The 22,769-nt window shown below is 40.8% G+C and overlaps 1 protein-coding gene across 1 annotated transcript in view; it reads right to left on the bottom strand.

The window, feature by feature from the left end:
- Positions 1-22,769, bottom strand: part of cacng2a (calcium voltage-gated channel auxiliary subunit gamma 2a) — a 52,508-nt gene extending 29,739 nt beyond the window's left edge. Inside the window, exon 1 of the mRNA XM_088340165.1 lies at positions 21,446-22,769. Coding sequence (XP_088196291.1) covers positions 21,446-21,671 — 226 coding nt within the window. The 5' untranslated portion in view covers positions 21,672-22,769. The remainder of the gene's footprint in view (positions 1-21,445) is intronic.

Genomic DNA, 22,769 nt, shown 5'->3' on the forward strand with positions numbered 1-22,769 from the left:
CACCTACGCCGTACACACACGAATGAGGTCAGAGAAGACAACACATCACAATTTAATATAGTTCTCGATCAGTGATAGGTAAACTGAAAACATACTTTTTCATCCGCTGCAAGTAACGGAAAAATATGAAGATGATATTTATTTTAGTAAATAAAGTACCACTAAAAAAACTGTTGCTTTTGGGCCATTTTGTCCCCAGTGTTCATTTCTGCAACCAAGACCAAACCCCAGAATAAAAGAAATGATTTTTCTTAAAAGCTTTAATGTTACTGCACTCAAGACCAACATTCAATAGCTGTAATTTTTTTAAATCATGTATTTACTTCATTTTTTAAAGATGTTTATCAAATTTTACGCAAGAAATAAAACCCTCCTGAGCTAGCACTATTACATTTTGAGTTTTTCATTGCATACTTTCAACTAAAGCACACCGCAGTTTTTACAGTCAGCCGTACCTTAATGTACATATAAAATACAGAATAAATGTGCATAGTTTTTTCATTTATATATGTAAATATTGTTTTTTTTACTTTTATTGTATCCTAATTTTTAAACTTCTTTTATCAACATTGTTCACTGGGATTGCAAAGAAAATGTCATTAGCCGTTTTATATTAATGACAATAAAGACAATCTCTCAATCTCAAATCTTGAATCTTCAAAACCAATTTGATTAATCTATTTAGGAAACATTCTAAAATTAAATATAGCATATACAAGTAGATGCCTGCATGTACATTCATTCATAAATGAAAATGGAAAAAAAATACTTTTTTTTCTTAATAATATTGCTGAGGTATTGGATTTGAGATTATCGTTAGATACAAAAATCAAATCAATCAGTTAAATAAAATTTTTTCCCTCCTGGCATGGCCCCTTTGGCAATTTTTTTTTTACCCAATGTGGTTTCGATGCAATAATTTTGCATACAACTGTTCTACGCTGAAAACCATTTTCTGGCTTAAGTCATCATTGCAGCTTCTGTGTTGCATGCAAGTACGTGCATTTTTTAGACATGCTTGAATAAACTCTTGTTTTTCCCTCTTTTGTGGGGTTCGGGTTGATGTTTGGACTTTATTTAAAACAGCCCCTTTTCTTCCTTTCACCATTTTCATTTTACCTTGACAAAAAAGTGTGGGGACAAGCATGAAATCCCTCTCCACCCCATGTCTTCTTTGGCCACCCATTAATGCTTCTTAATGTGTTGCACGTTTTGGACAGCATTGCTAAAAGTAAAGCCCGGTGCACAACACCAAGGGCAGTGTGCACCCACGCACCTGATGCGGGTTTTCAGCTGTGCCGCAGACACCCCCCCAACTACTTTGAAAAGCAAAAGGGGGATGCATCACTCAAAATGTGATCCCTATATTTGACAGTGCCAGTGCTGTTTTCATTGGTGGATTCTGCGGCATTCGCTGTCATCATTCCTCGAGAATTACGGAAGCTCCGGTCACTGAGGTGTTTTGTATTTAAAGCGCATGCGTCAAGCTGCTGTTTTCCTGTGCATCACCAGTGGCATTGCTCGCTGGGCTTAAAATAAGAGTCAATAGGCGCAGTGGAAATAAAATTATAAAGGCTCTTTGAACTTATTCGTACATTGTTAATGCATACTTAATAGAGAAAATATTCTACTTTCGACTTTTTAAGGACACATCAAACGATGCACTCCCCCATTAGATAGATAGATAGATAGATAGATAGATAGATAGATAGATAGATAGATAGATAGATAGATAGATAGATAGATAGATAGATAGATAGATAGATAGATAGATAGATAGATAGATAGATAGATAGATAGATAGATAGATAGATAGATAGATAGATAGATAGATAGATAGATAGATAGATAGATACTTTATTCATCCCCGCAGGGAAATTCATATTTCCAGCAGCATCCCTGAGCTGAGAACAATACAATAATAAAGTAAAAGGAATACAATATACAAATACCCAATGTGACGTGCTAATACCCACTGTAGCATATTCTATAGAGTATTTAAATAGTGCTACATAAAATACACACTGCAATAAAAGTACGGTAATATGCAATGTAGGGGGTGTGGTTTAATGTGGGCCTTTACTCCGCCGGGTGGAGTTAAATAGCCTCATGGCATGAGGAAGAAAATATCTCTTCAGTCTGTCCATGGTACAAGACAGTGACAGCAGTCTGTCGCTGAAGCTGCTCTTCTGTGTAGTGGATGTGATGAATTGTCCATGATTGATTAAAACCATGAATGAAAATTAACAAGGTAAAATGACAACACAGCAAGTTGTTAGTGTTTATTACGTTTTGGGTGAACTTGTCCTCTTACTAGGGGGCCAGGTTTCAATTGCCATGGCAACAGGATTATTAGGGTGGGGAGAAAGTGAAGATCCCCACGGTGTCGGGCACATGGATATCAGAGGGGGAATCCATGGCTGTGATAGCCACCTGGCAACCATCTCATCCAAGTGAGAATTTTGAAATACTCGAGTACAGCAGACGGAACTTCACACACAAATGATTGTAGTGCAGCCCACAAGCTAAGTAGAAAAAAGAGGTTGTATTGCAATAGAGAGGAAAGGCCCGAACGGGAGTTTTTGAAGGGCAGAGAGGGTCGACGGAGCGCGAGTGGGAGGTGGAGCACATCAAGTGTCACATTCAGGCCTCGCTAATCGCTGAGCCGGGAAAAGAGAACAAAATCACTCACACACACACACACCAATGCACACACAGCTCGAAGGGACTGCAGGTTTTAAGCATGTCCTCTAAAATCCCGCATTGTACTCGCATTTCAAGTGGACACCATCCAAGCCTTTGGTAACGCTTCGAGCATCAAACTAAAACACACAATCTGGATTTTGGTCTTTTGAGTTTACATGGGGAGCTTTTCGCTTTTGAGTGGAGCGCCGCTTGTGCCCGCCATCCTGTGATTCAAATCTTAGGGGGACATTGTGTATTATTTAGCACCTCCTAGCAGTAAAGAATAATTTTCTCATTAAGGAAAACTTAAAAAGCAAAAATACGGGAGACAACATTTTTAAAACAAACATTTTTTTAAAGGGATAGTTTGTAATATCTAGTGCCGCCTAGTGATACAAAAAAACCTTTATCCAGTAAATGGATTTGAATATTGGGCAAAGATAAATGAACTATCATACCAATGTTAATTTTTATGAAAAAGCTACAGGTCAAGGTATTTGTATTACTTTTTCACCCTGGAATCCCCACATAAGTTGACGCAATGTTTGTCCGGTATCCTGCCGCTACGCTCTACCATTTATCGCTGGCTTGCTCATACCAGACAACACAGTGCCATCAAGTGGTTAAATATTACACATTGGGGCTTTGAGTACTCATCGGTCAAGAAAATTGTATTTATTTTACATAACATGAGGCTCGTCTAGAGGGAGCTGACATGAATGTCCGCCATCTTGCTGCTAAGGGCACCACAAAAAAAACGAAAGCCTTGTGAAAGGCTATTCAAAAAAAGAGAAATTATATGTTTCGGTCACTTTGAATCTCTTTAGTTTGTAATCTCCCATGAGCTTTGTAGCACTTCTTTTTAGTGGCACTAAACAATACAACAACATCTAGTGGTTAAATATCACACAGTGTCCTTTTAAGGATATATCAAAATCTACATATACAAGGGGAAGGAGCAAAGAAAAATCTCATGAAAATCAAAGTGTAGTAAGAAGGAATAGGATGATTACACACATGTTCATGAGAAATTTTGAAAAAAATCAAAATATGTATAGATAACAAAATGTGAAAGGAATTTTGAAAACAAACATACTGTTATTGAATTAATGCACATTTTTACATGCTTTACAGGATGACAACTGTGTGTATGAATGACTGGTGTGTGAATGGGTGAAAGTGACACTTTGAGTGCCTTATGGAGGAGAAAGCACTATAAAAGTAAAGTCAATTTACCATTTAAGCCCACTCAACCCCCCACCTCATAGTAATGCGGATGAACTATGTGCTAACCCTCTGCCCTCTACGTCCACTCTTGTCTACGCAGCCATAAAATTCTTTACGGGCAGCACAGGACGGTGGGCGTTGTAGCACGATGAGATTTATAGACTCAAAGGCCCTCAGGAAGCAGAAAAGTTGGCCCAGGTTCTCGCCACACAGCGGAGAAATTCCAAGATTTGGAGGATGTGAAACATGGAGGAGAGTCACCGTTTTGCAAAAATTGGAGCTCAAGTATTTGGACACTTTACAATTGTTGAAACGGAAAAAGGCAAGGGCTGGGATGGATGGATGGATGGATGGATGGAGCTGGGTGATATGTCTGTGAAAATGGACCTCACTGTTTCGTCAGAATATTGTGGTCTCTATATCGTACTTGTTCCTAGCTACCAGTTTTCTCTCTGAGTTGTGCACCAGCATCATGCCAATTGTCTGGTAAATCTAATATTTCAGGGTTTCATTGTCATATTACTTTCGTTATTGTTCAATCCACGTGTGAGTATACATCCTGCATCACCTTTTTTTTTGTTCATTTAAAGTTACTTGGTATCCCAACACCATGTAGCAAAGATAGGTAATTGAATCTGCTTTAATGACTCTTTGATTACTGTGATGATTGGAGGATCTGGGAAACATTCATTTTCTGTAAATTATCCGCTACAAAATCATTTTCTTGAATCTTATTTTGTGTAAATGTTTAATATTTATGATTCTGTTCTTCAGACATTAAAAACTGCTCATAATTGATTTGTTTGTGTGATATAAAAAGGTGGGAATGATAAGTGATCATTATTTCTGTTTTTTTGTGATCTGACACCTGCAAATAAGTTTGCTGAGGATGCCAGAGTTGGTTGTGTTTTTGACTATTATTATTGCGCACAATTGGTTGAAATTTTGGCTCACTGTTTGTTGTTATGACTGTTATTTTGCACTATTGTTGTTGTTTACTATTATGTGCTGTTTGCATCATTGTCACTATTGGCCAATCGTGGTTGTAACCAGAACAGATGGTAGACCCAAACATGTAACATTTCACGACAAACTTTATTGCGGAAGCTGAGAAGTCAAGTATGGGAAAGTAAGCACCGGCAATCTGGCGATCGCTGGGCAGAAAGAGCAGGGAGCTCTCGGGATTGGAGCATGGTCAGAAGGCGAGAACGAGTTGAGTAGCCAGTACGGGCAAACGGAGCATGGTCGATTGGCAGAAACGAGTCGAGTAGCTGGGGCGGGAGATCAGAGCGTGGTCGAAGGAAGGAAAAAGTCAGGGAGCCAGAGATGACCGGGAATCCAGGGGCAGACAAGCAGAATACAGTTAAGGATGGGACAGACGGGAGCCAGAGTCAAATAGTGCTTTTCTTGCATGTGTGGAGGTTCGCTGACAGACAGACAAAGGAGTGAATGGAAGCGTTGAGTTTAAATACGAGGGGAACCAATCAGGCAACGAGCGGCAGCTGGCGCCAAACGAGCGGGCACAGATGAGGGCAATGGGTAATGGTGACAATCATGTTGCACTTCTATGAATTCCACACCCTTTAGCTTGGGAAAAGACCTTTTGGTACAGGGTGGAATTTCTTATCGGAGTGTTCGGTACAGTTCTCTCTTGTTCTGCTTGTCAGTTGAAAAATAATTGATGTATACTCTCCTTATTTTGAGTGTCTACTAAACTATAAACGTAACACTATTATTTTGGGATCAGCTTCTCCAGACACATCAGATTCTTATAACTTATTTTTATTTTTTGATTGAAACCTCGACTTATTTAAAAAATAAAATGAAAAATAGACCAATATTAGTGTGCAATTCACATTCACTTACAATTGGATGGAATACAATTTACGAATTACTTTTAACATTGAGTAGTACAAATAAATAATTTATTCAAATAACATTCCATCTCTTGATGTATCAATTAAGAAAATGCACAATTTTTCCATTTTAAAAACAACGAGTTAACCATTTTACCTTGATTATTCTCCCAGCCCTATAAAAAGGCCTTCATTTGCTTCTTTTGACCATATATTAATATATATATTCAGATTCAGATTCAGATTCAGATCTACTTTATTGTCATTCTAGTACACGTGTATACAGAACGAAATGTCGATGCATCTGACCCCCAACAGTTTCCTTGAATGTACAGATATAAATAATGTGGTATTGTATTTTGGCTACGTGTAGTATTTTACCATAGTGCCGATAGTGCAAGAAGAGTAGCTAACCAGATGTGCAATATGGGCAGTCAGGTTAACAAGTCAGGTACACAGTAACATTAACACTGTAACAATAACGCTGTAATTACAATAGTGCAGAGAGCAATGTGCAAGGAGTGGCAAGCTATAAAAAAAACTGCCAGTAGTGCAAAAGTCAGATTAGCAGCCGTTTAGATTTAAGTTAACTATATGTTAGATTGACCATTTAACAGTCTAATGGCCAGGGGGACTAGACTATTGCGGAGCCTGGTGGTCCTGCACCGCACACTGCAGTACCTCTTCCCAGAGGCTAGCAGAGTGAACAGTCCATGATGGGGGTGAGAGGGGTCCCCGGTAATGTTTTTTGCATGGGATAGGCAGTGCTTCTGGCCAATGTCCTGAATGGAGGGAAGTGTAGTCCCGATTATTTTCTCTGCTGTCCTCGTTACCCTCCTCACACTACCCCAGTCGGTAGCGCTGCAGCCTCCACACCACACAGAGATACAGCTGGTCAGGATACTCTCTATATATATATATATATATGTATTCTTATTATGCACTTTTTAAAATGCAATTTCCCTTTTAATTTGTCCGGCCAATTAGCTCCAAACTCACCGAGCCACAGAAGGCCGGATTAATCTGCATCGCTGTCCATGTCCAGTTTTTAAAAGTGCATTGTAAAGTGAAGCAGGAGTCTCAGGAGGCGTGACTATACAAACCTGTGAAATCCAAGCAGGTGGGAGAAAAAAACGGAAGAAAGAGGAAAAATGTATGCAGAAAAGGAACATCCGGGTCAGTCCATCCCACACAGCCTGCCACTGTAATCAAAGATGAGCCAGACAAAAGCCTGACGAGGCACCAACAGATGCATGGTGGGAAAGGTGACGGGGTGGCTTGGGGAGGCGGGGATGGGACGGGAAGGGGGGGGGGGTCACAGTGTGGGAGGAGAGTAAGAGCCGGAGAGATTCAGTGCCTCTTTACTTTAGTGATTACAAGTGGGCGGAATTTTTACTAACTTTGCAGGCGTACACAGAATGCGTCACTGTCTGTCTGCAAACCTTCCCGACCCCCCTTAAAAACACACACACACACACACCTGCGTTCCCTATGCAGCAGTTGCCATGTGGACATCACCGGTTGCCGTGGTAACAGATGGCAAGAAGGTGAAAATCACATGGCGCATCTGCACTGAGGGGGGCGGGGGCTTTCTGACAACAAGTCACAACATCAATCACAAGCGTACACACAAGAACAACAATAAACAGAAACAAAATATGTTTTACCTATTGCAACAAAAGGACCAACACAATCATTTTTAAAAGACACTGTCACCCAGACAATTTTGTGTTTTCCATGAAAAGTCACACTTGAGTTTTGCAATATCCGTGTCTTTTGCCCATAAAAATCTCTTCCTTTTATTGGACAATCTCAGATATGGCTTTTTCTTTGCCACCTCTGCCTTGAAGGCCAGCGTTTTGGAGTCACCTTTTCACTAAAGGTGTTAACACTGGTGTTCTGCAGCTACTATTTAAAATGCTAATTGAGGACCTGTAAGGTGTCAATGTCAAACCATAGACTCTTATGTACTTGTCCTCTTGCTTAGTTGTGCCCCTACTTCTCTTTCTAGTCTGGTTAGATCCTGTTTGTGTTGTTGTCTGAAGGGACGCGGTGCACACTGTTGGAAGAGATCTTCAATTCCTTGCCATTTTCTGGCATGAAGTAGCCTTCATTCCTTAGAAAAACAATAGACTGTGGAGTTTCACATGCAAATTCTGTTTTTCTGGCCATTCTAAAAGCTTAATCAACCTAAAAATATGGTACTCTGGATTCTGTTCTAGCTTAAAGGAAGGTTAGTTAGCTTCTCCAACCAGCTAAATATTTTTCAACTGTGCTAGCACAAGGTTTATCTTATCGTTCGTTAGCCTTCTACAGCAATAAGCATACACATTATACGATTAGAACACAGGAGTACTGGCTCTGGAAATGGGCCTCTACACACCTACAGTGTGGATGGATTGAAAAGCTGACATTTGCAGTTAAAATAGTAATTTACCACGTTAACAATGTATGGGGTGTGTTTCTGACTAGGTTCACTTCATCTTCAAAAAGATATACAGACACACACACACACACACACACGCACACATACATACATACATACATACATACATACATATATATATATATATATATATATATATATATATATATATATATATATATATATATATATATATATATATATATATATATATATATATATATATATATACACTGTATATGCATGTAAATATATGTTGTGGAATGCTCTTCCCCCTGAGATCCGATCTGCAACCTCAGTGGAAATGTTTAAATCTAAGCTTAAAACTCACTTCTACTATATAGCATATGAATAACCTAAACTTCTTATATGTAATAACTTTTGAAGCCCTTTGAGACTATTTGTGATTAAGGGCTATACAAATAAAAATGACTTGACTTGACTTGACATGTAAAGAAAAACAAAGAAACCCTGACTGAGACACAAATACACAAACATACTGTACAACAGAAACCTTTCCTGTTCACGCAGGTCCCCATTCCCTCAAAGTTTTTTTCCTGCTCTTTTCATTCGGCAATGACGCTTCCCTAATGGCCATATTCATCTGGATAATCACACCTTATTCATTCCTCTAATCGCCACATTCATCTTGATAACGTTCTGCCGAGGGAGCGAGGGCAGCGAGGGAAGCCCCATACCCAGCTAATGTAGACAACCCGTCCACGCGCGTAACCAGGTGAAGCTTCACCTGGAACCTATCGAAACACACTAAACTCACAAAGGGAACTTTTCCACCATTCGAGCTAATTACTTACATGCTTGTTAAAGGTATTCCCCATCAGAGTTGTTTTCTCAATTAGGCACAGAACGTCTAGTTGTGCTCCCCATAGTTATGCAAATATGTTGCAAAATATTCCACGCACAGGGGTAGTCGAGAAATGTAAGCCCAAGGTTATCCCATCTGGTCTGTTTGCAGTAGAGCTAAGACGTCATCAAAGGAATACAACACTTTCAAAATAGCTTGTCTCATCAACACAACAAGCGAGGCCAGCTCAAAAAAGTGATCGTGGCATACCGCTTATTTCGACTTGGAGGTAGGCGATTGTGGTTTTTTTTTTTCTCGCGTTTGTTGCTGTTGGTATAATTTACCACTTTAAGTTTGTGCCTCTAAAGTTACTTAAAATTGTTGAAGCTCTTTTTGACCATCATTTTTGTTGTAAATATTGATTTCAATACAAGTTGTGAGCAGAGTTTCCCTGTAAAAATGTCACAAAATACTGTAAACAAGTAGGATTTGGATGTATTTAACTTTAACATGGTGACAGCCTATCGCTCACCCAATTAAATTCCTCTGGGTGCTTGGCTGTTCATCATCCATCTGTTATCTGCACCGCTTATCCTCACTACAGTTGCGGGTGTTTTGGAGCCATTTCAGCTAGCTCCGAGGCTGCCGAGGCCTTTCCCGCTTTGTTTCCTCGCTATCGGCACGCGCTGGCTGCCAACAATGTGTTGTCTGGCTGGCTAGCCGTCTTTTGTTGTTGGTTCCCAGTTTTTTGACTGGCCTAGTGTTTGCGTCTGTTTTGCCGTGTTCCTTAGGTTGTTTAATACCGGGCAGCTCCGCGTTTGTCACTATAGCTTTTGCCGCTGTTCGTTGTTTTTGGGTCGGCCAGCCTGGTGTTTTTCCGCCGTTTTTTGCCAATTGACTTCATTTTAACTGCTCGCCCTTTGTTCTACCGTTTTCATCTACTTGAGACACATCACCTAGGCATTATCCACAAAAAACACTAAAACTTCGCTTAGAACACTGGTAAACTCTTTGACTAATCAGAGCATAAAAGAACATGGCGACTAGCTTGCTAGGGTGCTGGTTTTCTTTTGATGACATCACAGCTAGGAAGACAAAGAAAACACATTCTCTTGAGAAATTATTGGAAGACACCGATGAAATATATATTTTCCAAAATTACTTACTTACATTTTGCATGTTTGATATTTTGGTGATACCTTTAACTACTAGAGGTGACTTCAAATGGAAACAACTGCTTTTTGGTTGTAAGCAAAGAACCCCAATAGCATTGCCGGGTCACCTTGGCACCCGCATTCCTTCCAAAACGTTTTTCCGGGAGCATAAAAGGGGCCTTAGCTAGCGAGTTGCTTTCAAGCTGACACAGCATGACTCCAACGCATTGAAGGTGTCTTTGGGCAACGCTTGTTGTGAATTAAACATTAGAGATCTAACAACTAAGCACGGTCGAGTGGCTGACGGGTCTTTCACCCTTTCACCAAAGTGACGGCCAGTCAACCACCTGTAAAAGTTGTGTTACAAACGGTTAAGTCAAGTAAAACGCATCTTTGACTGGGGTTTAGTGAATAATTGGAATTTTGAAAAGAGCAAAGGCTCCAAAAACAATCAATTGTCACAAAGTGGAAAATACTGTATTTAGCTATAAAGCCCTCTCTACAAATAGAAATAAACAAATTATCCTAGAGGATACATGACTCAATCTCCATCTAAATCAGTAAATGAAAACTTTATCCGTTCACTGTGGTTTTCAGCTTTAGTTAGCAATAATGGATTTAAATATAATTTATTCTATAATGATTCAATTGCAATGATAATGTTTCTTTGTCACTAGTTCCTTTTATTTTTATGTATAAAGTTTTCCCGTTTGTGGCTTCAGCAAGAAATCCCCAAATGAAGATTGTCTCTGTGTGAGTTGTGCAGCGCATCTTCACTCCGCTCACACTTTTCCTTATCTTTGAAAAAGTAAAGTTTAAAAAGATTTCGCAGGCGTGTGCGTTGGTTCCTAAAAAAACGCCGAGCTCAGCACAATCGTGGCTGATAAGCTCATTGGCCAAGATAACAAAAGCCTTTGCACCAGGACGAACACGGCAGCCGTGAAAGACGAACTCGTTACGCCCATGACGTTTCAGCCTCAAAACTCCCAGCATGCAATTCTTGTCTTCCAATTGGCCGCCGCCCAATGGAAAAATGCCACTTCGTCCGGCGACTTTGCGGACCTGCTCAGAGGGTATCTCAACATTTTTTTTCTTTCCCCATTTAAAAAGGCGCAGATAAGAGTCATGTGGTCAAAGTCACCTTCCTTCTTTCCCAATTACTCCTCCTTCGCTGAGGTGGAGGAAAAACTGTAGCCGAAGCCAGTGAAGCAAAAGTTCACGGATTACACATTGGTCACCAAGAGTCAGATGCTGGCATAGGAAACCATCGGCTTAACAAGAAACGATGTGCTATGCCTTTTGCTATCCAACAGTTCCATTGCCAGCCAACAAAAATGTACTGACATTTTGACTACATACAACAATAGTCAGGAGCTTCATAACTGTGCACATCTCTCTCAGACTTCTTGTGATTAGGAGCTAGACAAATATACATAACTTGATTTGACTCAAAGAAACAAGAAAGCAAAATATTTTGATGTCTTCTTTTGAGAGCCACACCGTATTTTTTAAGACAAAATTCAACAAAACTGCTCTCCTTCAGTGCATTTTATTTCACTGTATAACGTTTAACAATTTCATAAAATCTATGAATTAATAATTACAGAGTCTGTGTCCTTTATAAACGAATATACAACTTTAAGTGTGTCACTCTTCCACAGTTACTTCAGATTGTTGAAGCTCTTTTTGACCATCATTTCTTTCGTAAATATTGATTTACTGTGTAAAAATGTCACAAAATACTGTAAACAAGAAGGATTTGGATGTATTTACATTAAGCTATGTGAAAGACTACCGCTCACCCAAACAAGCTTCCCTGGGTGCTTGGCTGTTCGTCATCCATCCATTATCTGCACCGCTTATCCTCACTAGGGTTTCGGGCATGCTGGAGCTATCCCAGCTATCTTTAGGCAGTGGGCAGGTGACACCCTGGACTCGTTCCCAGACCATCACAGGGCACACAGAGACATACTTGCTCGCTAATTCACACCAGGGGACAATTTGAACAAGCCAAATAGGCTATCATGCATGTTTTGGAATGTGGGAGGAAACCAGAGTGCCTAGAGTAAACCCACACAGGCACAAAGAGAACATGCAAACTCCACACATGATTACGGCCGTAGCTGAAATTGAAACTTGCGCAGAGGGGCTCGAGCTAACCACCCAGCTGTCGTGCCGCCCAGTTTTCATTAAGGGTCTCAACAGTGCACATTCACTGTTTAATGAGCTTCCGTATTAAGGATTCCATGGAGACTTGCAGCCAAAATGGGCTCAGTTGGTGTAACAACGTGACTCTAAACCGTAGTTGAGACTATGCCCTATATATTCTCGACCAAACCATACGTTTATTGAGTTGTTTTGGATTTGCATATACCAAAATTGGGAATGATACGTAGAAGATTATCCCTTTTGGATTTTATATCCGAGCCAGACGTACTCTTGAAAAGAGCCATATCTTCCTGGCGAACCATACGTTCTCGGCCTCTGACATACATATTCAATGATTTATTTTCCAACAGCTTGAAGGTCGCAAGGGTGCTGGAACCCAGCTTAGTTAACTTTGGACAGCAGGACGGAGGATATCTTGGGCTGGTTGCTAGCCAATCACAGGGCAGACGATGCAACAATTCCTTAATCACGCTAAATATTTTGAATTTAATTTCAACAATGCCACAATACAGACGCCACCTGCAGCGGGCATCTCGGCATTCCTGTTAACGATTCGTTTGCAGTTATTGATCTCCAGTTTAGCTGCAGGAAGAGGAGAACTGGTGTGAGCGAGGGTCAAAGATGTGTTTGCGTGTGTGTTAAGGGGACACATCCAGTATTCAGTGTGGCGCTTCGCTGCGGCTCTTTCCTCCCCCTTCTTCTTCTCGCTAATCTTTAATGTAGGAAGAAAATGCCGATGGTTGCAGGGTGGCTGCGTCAAAGCACCCCCCCCCCCAAATCACCAACACCTCCACCTCTAAATTTGTCCGGCCCCAACCCTCACAAAGGCAAGTGTTATTTCACTGTCCGAACCATTTTCTCTTACTGCTGCAGAACATAAGCAGCAATGTGTGTTGGGAAATAAAAGGACAGTGGAGAAATCCGTATTTAAAGAGAAACAAGGACGAATATGCGCTTCATTTTTGGATTGGTGTTATTTCTTCACTGTTTCTGTTGACTACACATCCCAACATTCCTTGCACCAACCCAGCATCTACTTTTGACCATATCATGTCCAAAACACATTTTTTTATTCATTTATTCAGAATTGTGAAAGAGATCATTCTGATTCAAGTCTTTTATTGCAGGAGTTGCATTTGGGTGCGTTAAAAAAAAAGCTGCTTTACATTTTTTAAGTTTTTGCCAACTTTGGGTTGTCATTGACTGTATTCATTCACTTAGAACAAGATGAACTTAAAGCAGCAAAAAAAGAATATATGCACACTAAGGGACAAGGTGGGCAGCACGGCGGCGCAGTGGTTAGCGCGTGTGCGGCACAGTTCTGAGGTCGTGGGACCTCCTAAGTGAGTTTGTATGTTCTCCCCGTGCTTGCGTGGGTTTCCTCCGGGCACTCCGGTTTCCTCCCACATTCCAAAAACATGCATTTCAGGTGAATTGGCCGGTCCAAATTGTCCCTAGGTGTGACTGAGAGAGTGAGTTGTCTGTCCCCGTGTGCCCTGCGATTGGCTGGCAACCAGTCCAGGGTGTCCCCTGCCCACTGCCTGATGATTGCTGGGATAGGCTCCAGCATCCCCGCGACCCTACTGAGGATAAGCGGTGCAGCTGATGAGATGAGATGAGAGAAGGGACAAGTTAAATCGTCCTCACAAAAACGCAAATGTAAAAAGACACTCACAAATTCCATAAAGTTAATGGGCAGGGTGGTAAGTGTGTGCGAATGGGTGTATTTGTGTGTGCATGACTTTGCGGCATTTGACAGGTGAATGAAGGCACATGCTGCGGTGCCACAAAACTTGTCGCCTCGCTCTGCTAACCAGCAATTAGCAATTATGCTGTCACAACTTAAAGGAAAATTGTGTTTTATTTACCGTCTTCACGCTGTATTCTTAATTCAGGCAATAATATGTTTACTATCATATGAAATTGCATTTCATTTTATTCTTGTTTGTTAAAGAATTTGCATTTATTTCATATAACATGACCCGCTCTGTGTGTTGCCCTTTTGGCAATTGTTTTGTAAGATCATTTGGAAGTGTTCTAGAGAACAGCATTAAGTTGAAAAGTGTAGCAAAATAATACTACAGTGGAACCTCGGTTCTCGACCATAATCCGTTCCAGAACCCTGTTCGAAAACCGATTTGGTCGATCACGGAAAATCGTTTTTCCCATTAAAAGTCATGTAAAATCGTTTTAATCCGTTCCAACACCCTGAATGTTTAGCAAGAACGTAAACATGAAGCTAACCCAGGCTAATCGTACGTTCGCGTTAGCGTAATCTTTCATGAGCGTGTAAAAATAAAAAAATCAGGTCGTTTACACGTCATTTAGCACCCGGGTCTCCACAACAAGTGGTGAGCGGTTAAAGGATAAAGAAAATAATTATGAATAGGAATTTCTTACCTTTGTGGTGCTCAGCAGAAGCCATGCTGTATGTATAGCAAGATCGGGAACTCGCACACCTTCTTCATATTTTGCTATTATTTCTTTCTTAAATGCAATAGTTGTACGCACTACTCTTCTTTTTTCACCTCTAGCAACTTTGCTGCTTGCACCGAACTTCTTCCGAGGCATAATTAGGGGTTAAAACACTCACCGATATTCAAAACGAAAGCAAAAAGAAGTGCGCGCTCACGTGACAACAGTTCTTCCCGAGGGGTGGGGGCAATCTACACCCGTACGCCGCTCAGCATCGCCCCTAGCGTACCGGCGTTCGAACTCCGATTTTTTGAACGAAAAGCAAAGCAAGAATTTCTCAAAATTTTGGGTCAAGAACCAATGTGTTTGAACTGAGAGGCGTTCGAAAACCGAGGTTCCACTGTACTTCCGGGAGACGCAGACAAAGGCTGATAAGGACTGTTGCATGTTCAATCAATCCTCATCCATGTTGAAGGCAATGTCATAACATTCTAAAAGTGTTTATATTATGTATAAAAAGCTTGTAGTGGTTCAGACGGATGTAAAGTTTATGCACTTTTTTTGTGAATTTATAAGCTCATGGTCCTAATGCATTGTGCATTTGCAGTTTTCACCATCCAGGTAAGGGAATTAAAGTCTCAATACCAGATCATCGTGGTCATGGTCCTTCTTTGGTGATTTATCTTGATGTCATATCGATGACACTACAGTCTGCCATCTTGCGGTCACTTTTACTCAAGGACCCCAAAATCTTGTGCTTGCCTACTGGAGAAGAAATCTCGTCAAGTAAATGAAAAAATGTCAAATGCAGTTTGGTTATTTGGTGTCTTCGTAGTTTGGATTATTATTTGTGCTTCGGAGCATTTGTTTTAGGTTGCACTACACAATAAAGCTGCATCTCGTGGTTAAATATTACATAGTGTCCCTTTATGTGAGGGTTATTTTTTAATGTGGGAACAACATGTATGGAAAGTAAAAACTGAAGAAAATGTGGAGTGAAAAAAGTGCCAAATGAAGAAAAAATAAACTGCGGGCCAAAGTATTTGAAATTTAAGCATTGGGACAAAAGAATTTTCACGTCTACGGAAAAAATGTGACAAGAGAAGTTTCAATCAAGCTACTGCAAGTGTCAGTAGGGGCTCATACAGGAAGTTAACAGTAAGAAACATGGTAACTGAAAACCAGTGTTGGGAGTTACACGCTGCCAGGAAATTTGTTCTTGAAACAGGAATTGAAAAATGACTAAAATGTGAAATACGATAAAAATAATTTGGACACCAACAGGACTCGAACTGTGAAAAATGCTGTCCCAATTATGGCTGCAACGATGAATCGACATCGTCCACAGCAATCGATAATGGACAAACACATTGGAAATCACTGTAATTGCATGCAGTCTGAAGAACAAACGTCAGTTGTTAACTTGTTAAAACGAAAGTTGTTAAAATCCCAGTGTGTAATACAGTATTTGACTACTAGATTGTGCTGTATTGTCTAATGTAAATAAGAACCAGTGCCACAGAGCACAGCGGAGCAGCACGCAAACATGGTGGCAACCATAAGTAAGGATTCCACTATGCAAAAGCAATACAAATTTCTTGACCTATAATATATTTTTTAAAATTATCATTGGTATGATAGTTCAGGTACTTTTGCCTAACATTCAAATCAATGCTTTTTTTTTACTGAATAAAAGTATTTTGTACAACTAGAAGGCACTAAATATTACACCTTTAAACAATTCAATTTCAAGCTATTGAGAATCATTAAATTATTCAGTTATAAACGTTGCAGTTCACCACTGAATGTACTTGACAATATGCAAATAATATTTTGTTCTATTTGAGCCTATTCTTGGTTCAGAGTGATTAAAATCTTTACTTGTTATCATTTTATTATATATTTGCCTGTCCTCAGAAGATGGACAGAGGTTTTTGACTGGACTTCTGTCTGTACCGACAGAACACTGACCCAATTGGTTTTAGTGTATTTGAAATTAATTTTAGCACAAATTTAGTATGTTCAAAAAGGTGTTTTTTTCATAGTTCTATTTTCCTGTGTATATTGTCATTTCCACGTAATTAGAGCAACGTTATGCTAAATTTAAGAAAGAATGAATAATTATTAGATGATTCGACTAATCGTTTCAATATTCGAGTCGTCTGTTAAAATAGTCCTTAGTTGCAGTCCTAGTCGCAATGCTTTTGTCCATCAGTATAGCTTCTTGTGTCACGATGATGATGATGTAACCTCTTTGACACCTGAGAGGCCCACTTGCTGACTCCACACAAGCGCAGGGAAAGAAAAAAAACGCCACAACAACTTCCCAATCACACACACTCACACATTCCCGGTCATTTCCATGTGAAAAATGCAGGTGAAAAATGCTCCCCGTTGCCGCTTCACGCTGCAGTTGCTGCTGCGATTATGAGTGACTTGTCGTCCTGGAAAGCGATCTGAGCGAATCACGCTGCTCCTCATAAAAAATGCATCCTCTCCCCCAGCACCCGTATGCTCGCAAACACTCTCACACACATACCGAAGGAGTGTGTTTACAGGCATCCCTTACTGGAAATGACATCATTTTACTCGCAACACTTTCCCCTCACTTAAGACTTCCCGAATTAGCCCAGATTCCGTACCTTATCAGGATGCCCGTCTTCCCCAGACTTCCCATAAGAGCGCTTATTATCTCATTGCGGCATCATCGAGAATGATGCCTTGTCATAGTTGCCTGATAAAGTCTACTAAATTCTTGTTTACCCATCCAATACCAATTTTTACTTCAGACAAACAACTGTGTCTGAAATCTGGGTCCGGCATTTTTTGGGCTAATCCAATTTGGACCAAAATTAGACCGAAAATAGTTGTTGTTATGCCCCCACGATGCAATTGTCTAGGACACTTTGTGATGGAAATTCGGTTTGCAACTGTTTTGTTTTCTCCTGTCCTGTGGTAGCCAGCTTACTATATTCACAACAGGCTTCAAGCTTCATTTCAACTCTGAACACTTGAAAGATCTGAACCTGTAAGTGTATTTGAACTAAATGAGCATATGAATACTTTAACACATTGTGCGTTTTGAGGACTACTTTAGTGAGATACTTTATTTGTGTTCACTTTTGTAAGCTAATTAGTGACAGCACTTTGTTAACTTGAATGCTAAACAGGTAACATAATAGACTTCTATATTTTCTGAACTATTCCGTTCTAACATTCTAACAGTAATCCCTTGCTGTATTACGGTATCACTGACGCAGCGGTCTGAGTTGCACACATCTTTAAAACAGCTTGACAAACCTACATTATGCCAAGTCGTGTTTATTTGTATAGCCCTTAATCACAAATAGTCTCAAAGGGCTGCACAGACCACAGATTATTGCAAACCACAGACTATTATTACACCGAATAGAAGTATGTATGTGCAAATCTTTTTCGAATACATGTTTATCCAAAAGTCATCATCACAACAAAATGCTCTTGACTGACAAAAGAACCGGTGGTTGGGGCAAAAAGGCAGAGGAAGATGCTTTCTATAGCCCAAAAAGTTGGACTTGTCGACCCACTAAACTTGCTCTAGAGATACAGGCGACAAAATAATTTTTTTAGCATTTCGAACAGTGCCTCCCATTTTTTTCAAAGAATAAGTGTGCCTTAGCTCAAAATAATGTTGAAAACACTTTAATAAGTCATCAGATCCGGATTGTCATGTTTTGATTGATTCGAGGTGCGGTAGTCTCGCTAGACAGTAGAGCAACTCGTCGATCATTTTTAACTAATATTGATTTATAAGTGCAGACTGGAAACCGTAGGCAGCTTGGACAAACCCTGACAAGAAATTTGTTAACATCACAAACTTTGACGACTTCAGTGGGATCGGTAATCAAAGACTCACTGTTGTAGCTCCATTAGCTGCTACGCTAGTCACCACAGGAGATTCGGTGCTAGTAGTGAGCTTCTGTTGGTCTGTGGCTGGCGGCGTTTTGTTGTGTGCTCATACAGCTGCATTGTGTCCCTATTGATTTTTTTTCCGTACACACAAAAACACGACTAGTGGGAATGAAACACGCAGCCTCAGGTCACAGGATTTCATCACTCGCACTTCTCAGAAAAAAAATGTCTGTCAAGAAAATGATGGATTTGAAACGGAGTAAAACACAAGCGTGTCATCTTTTGATCCTGGCACTAAACTTCAATAATATAGCAGTTTGGTCCGAAATCGAGTGTCCCACACTTTCCCGCTCCCGAGGTCAAAATGTGTGACACAGAAAGATTCCTGCCCCCAAAAACAGCTAAAACATGTTTGACCACTATGAATTGGGATTGCGGCGATCATTTTTGAAAGCGAAAAACAAAAATAGATATTTAAAAAAATAGTAATTTAAGATTTTAAGATTAAAGGTGGGGTGCATCATTTGAGGTGTCCTTAAAAACAGTTGTAAGTAATACATTTTCAAAATTACAATAAATATGTGTTAACAATACCCGACTTAGTTCGAAGACCCCTTATTTTTTTTCCAGTGCGCCTATCTGCTTTTGTCTTACTTTTAGCAAAGCTGTTCGTGCGGTGCAACACATTAGGTAGGAGGAAAAGGGGTGAAAGGTTGGAACGAGACTTATTCTCGTCGACACAGTTTTCTGTTACTGTAGCATGAAAATGGTAAAAGTAAGAAAAGGCCTGTTTCACGCCAACCCAAACTCCTAAAAAGATGAAAAAAGTTGTTTATTTGAGCAAATCTAAGAAATGCATGTACTTGCACACACACAAAAAAAAGAGCTTGACAGAAGCTACAATGAAGACCTAAGCCAGAGGTTAGCGTCAGCGAGTAGAAAAAATCCCTATCATGTACAGCAAGTTTGTTTGAGGCTCTCTGCTATAATCTTACTTTTAGTACTTTTTGGAGAGTGACTTCCTTTTTTTGTCCCCAGCTTTTTGGTTTGTATTTGTAAGTGTAGCATGATAATAGTGAAATAAACTTCATTCATTCAAAAATAATGGTGGAACACATTATGTAGAAGGAATGGGTGGGATGGGCGTGGGGTGGAAGTAACTTCATGCTTGTCCCCATGTTTTTTGTATCTGGTCAGTGTAGCATGAACATTGTGAAAGTCAGAAAAGGCCAGTTTCAAATAGAGTCCAAATGGCAACACAACCGCCAAGGAAGATGAAAAAGAAGAGTTTGTTCGAGCATGTCGGAGAAATGTACATACTTGCACGCGCAACATAAGGAGCTTGATAGATCCAGCAATGAGGACGGAAGGCAGAATATAGAGGCCGCAAGTAAAATTGTTCCGAATCCTGTACAGCTGCTTTTAGATCCAATTCTGTATTATTTTAGATTCTTCTAAAAATAGTTATTTTTATGTTGGATATATTTAGCAATTATTCTGTCGATGGCTCTGAAGAACTATTTTTCCTCTTACTAACACCTTATTGCAATACAAAAAAAAAAAGAATGAATGAATAAATCAATAAATAACACTCATACTTGTGGTCCGACCATTTTCATTCATTTTGTAAAACAAAATTTGAAATGTACCATTTTGTTATTGTAGTTGAATACATAAGGTGCTAATAAATGTGACTTTACTTGATAAGGAATTGGCCCCTTTTACTGGCAAAAAGCTAAAATCTTGAGAACTTTTGATCCAGAGTCAAGTAAACCAAAACATATTATTTAAGTTATTGTTAATTAACTTTACAATTGACTAGCTGCAAGTCTATTATAACTCCGCTGTGGCGTTTTCCTAGTTCATTGGTGGAACAGTAGAACAACTTCTATTTCCAAGACGGCTCTGTCCACAAAAGCAAAAGTGACTAAAAATTACGTACTTTTGGATTTGTCACAATCATTCACTAAGGGTCCCCCCTCCCGCATTCCCTTACCTTATTTGGTCACCCATTTCCTAGCTGTGATTTCCTCCCCACACTTGGTGTCACTTGTCCTGATTACCCTCCAATGATGCCCCTCCCTCTGTTTTCCTTGCTCGGTGCTAGTTCGTTGCATTCATGTCACGTCCCAAGAAGTTTTGTCCTAGCGTTTTGTCATTACAATGTACCGAAAACTTGCCTGCCCTTACAGATCACGAGTTCTGCCTGACAAACTCTTGGACTGCCGCCCTATTTGAACTCACTGGAATACCAATCCCTGCATCCTCTAACACTATTATTGCCCGACTACTTGACTTCCTGTGCACCAAACCCTGCTCGGATAAATGACCTCTGTTTGCTGTACCAACCCGCGTTTGAGAACTTTGCTTCCGCACCACCTCGGGTAGGTTTCTGACAGGATTGTTGTTGGCAAACCGATACCATAAAAATTACAGAAACACCAATGTAGTTATTCCCCACCAAACTTCTACTTACAGTAATTGGTCCCCCAGTAAATAAGACTCAGCATTGCATGATACAATGATTGTGACATGTCGTTGCTGTGAAATATTGAGATTTTACTGACAGTTGGATTTGGACCACTATTTCACTTAACGTGATTCTGCTTTGGATACATAAAAGGACACTGAAGATAACAACAGACCATGAAAGCGTAATTATCCAAGTCCAAAATGGCAATATCGAAGGGGAACCACATCTATGGTCAGATTTTTAAACTATCCTCTACAAATAACAGTTACACCACAAGCCTTACGGAGTCCTTAAATAAAATTATTGTTTTGGCACTTGGGGTAAGAGGAGGTCCCTGGGTCTTACCTTCTAAGCAGCAGGTCCTCCAGAGCCCTGAGTGTGTCATGACCTCCTCGTTCTTCTTGCTAGTCTCGTTGTCATTGGCGCTTTTGCTCCTGCAGACCCCTCGTGAATAAAGCCAGTAGTCGGTGCCCACGGCGATGGTCATGAGGCTGAAGGCCGCGAAGGCGCCCACCGTGGTGAGCAGCATCTGCACTCCGCGGTCGAACAGGCCCATGTTTCCGCATTCCATGAAAGGGGGACCCCCTTTCCTCTTGATGTACAGGAAGTAAATATTTGACAGTGTGCGGGACTTCAGCCAGCCGGAAAACCAGGAGGACAGGGACGAGGGACGAGGAGGAGGAGGAAGAGGATGACGACAAGGCGCCAGGAGCCTTATGGTTGCGTTTGGATGGGGACCAGCCAGCAGAGAAGAACATAAAAAAACATGACAAGAAGGACGGAGAAAAGCTGGAGATCCTCTCTGTCCTGTTTGCTGGCCTTTCTCAAAACCAAAGAAACACAATTTAAGCTTGTACGGCCAACCTGTTTGTTGCTCAGACGCACGTCAACCCCGCCAATAAATCAAAATTAAAAGCTGCTCCTTGCAAACCCTCGCCACAGCCCTCACCAAGAAAAAACGCAATCATTGCGTGAGAATAAAATATTTGAAAAGTCCTCCCTAGAATGTATTCCACTGAAAAAAAATTAAAAATAAATCAAAGCAAAAACGCTTTCATTGCATAGGACAAACAATTAAAATACGATGGAAGGGGGTGGGGGTGGGTGCAAATTTCAATCGTGAGATTGGCTTTTTTCCTAAAATTCTGGTCGTCCGTTTCCATATGGAGCCCTACTGCTGTGTATGGGGGGCTTTTTCCGCCGGGAGTGGGGGTCTGCGGTCACCACGCGAGGATCCGGAGGCAGCGGGGGAGCTTCAGAACAGTCAAACAGATCATCACTCGACATGCAGCGGGTAGGAGGAGGGCGACGATTCGGCGATAGGCGAGCCGCTTCCCTTGGATCATGCCCCGGCTCGACGATCCAAAGGCCGCCCGGGACAAGACGCTCACGAGCTTTTTGGCTTTCGCGTGGGCCTTTGGATGCGCATGTATGCCTTCCTCCTCTCCACCTTCACCCTCCTCGTCGTCTTCTTGTTGCTTTGAAGATGTCACGATGGAGAGCACATGGAGGCTCGTCGGTGTGCAGTCTGAGCTCCTCCGCTGCTTTAAAAAGACACACGGTGGTGGTCTGTGCGTGCGCATGCGTGCACGCGCGCGTTGCAGCAGTGGTAGTGGCCCAGAGAAGATGTTACGCAAATTTTTTAATTGGCTTTCAGCGCGTGCAAGGC

This window comes from Urocampus carinirostris, chromosome 1, assembly GCF_059441175.1.
Source record: "Urocampus carinirostris isolate Australia breed hairy pipefish chromosome 1, RoL_Ucar_1.0, whole genome shotgun sequence".
Lineage (NCBI taxonomy): Eukaryota > Metazoa > Chordata > Actinopteri > Syngnathiformes > Syngnathidae > Urocampus > Urocampus carinirostris.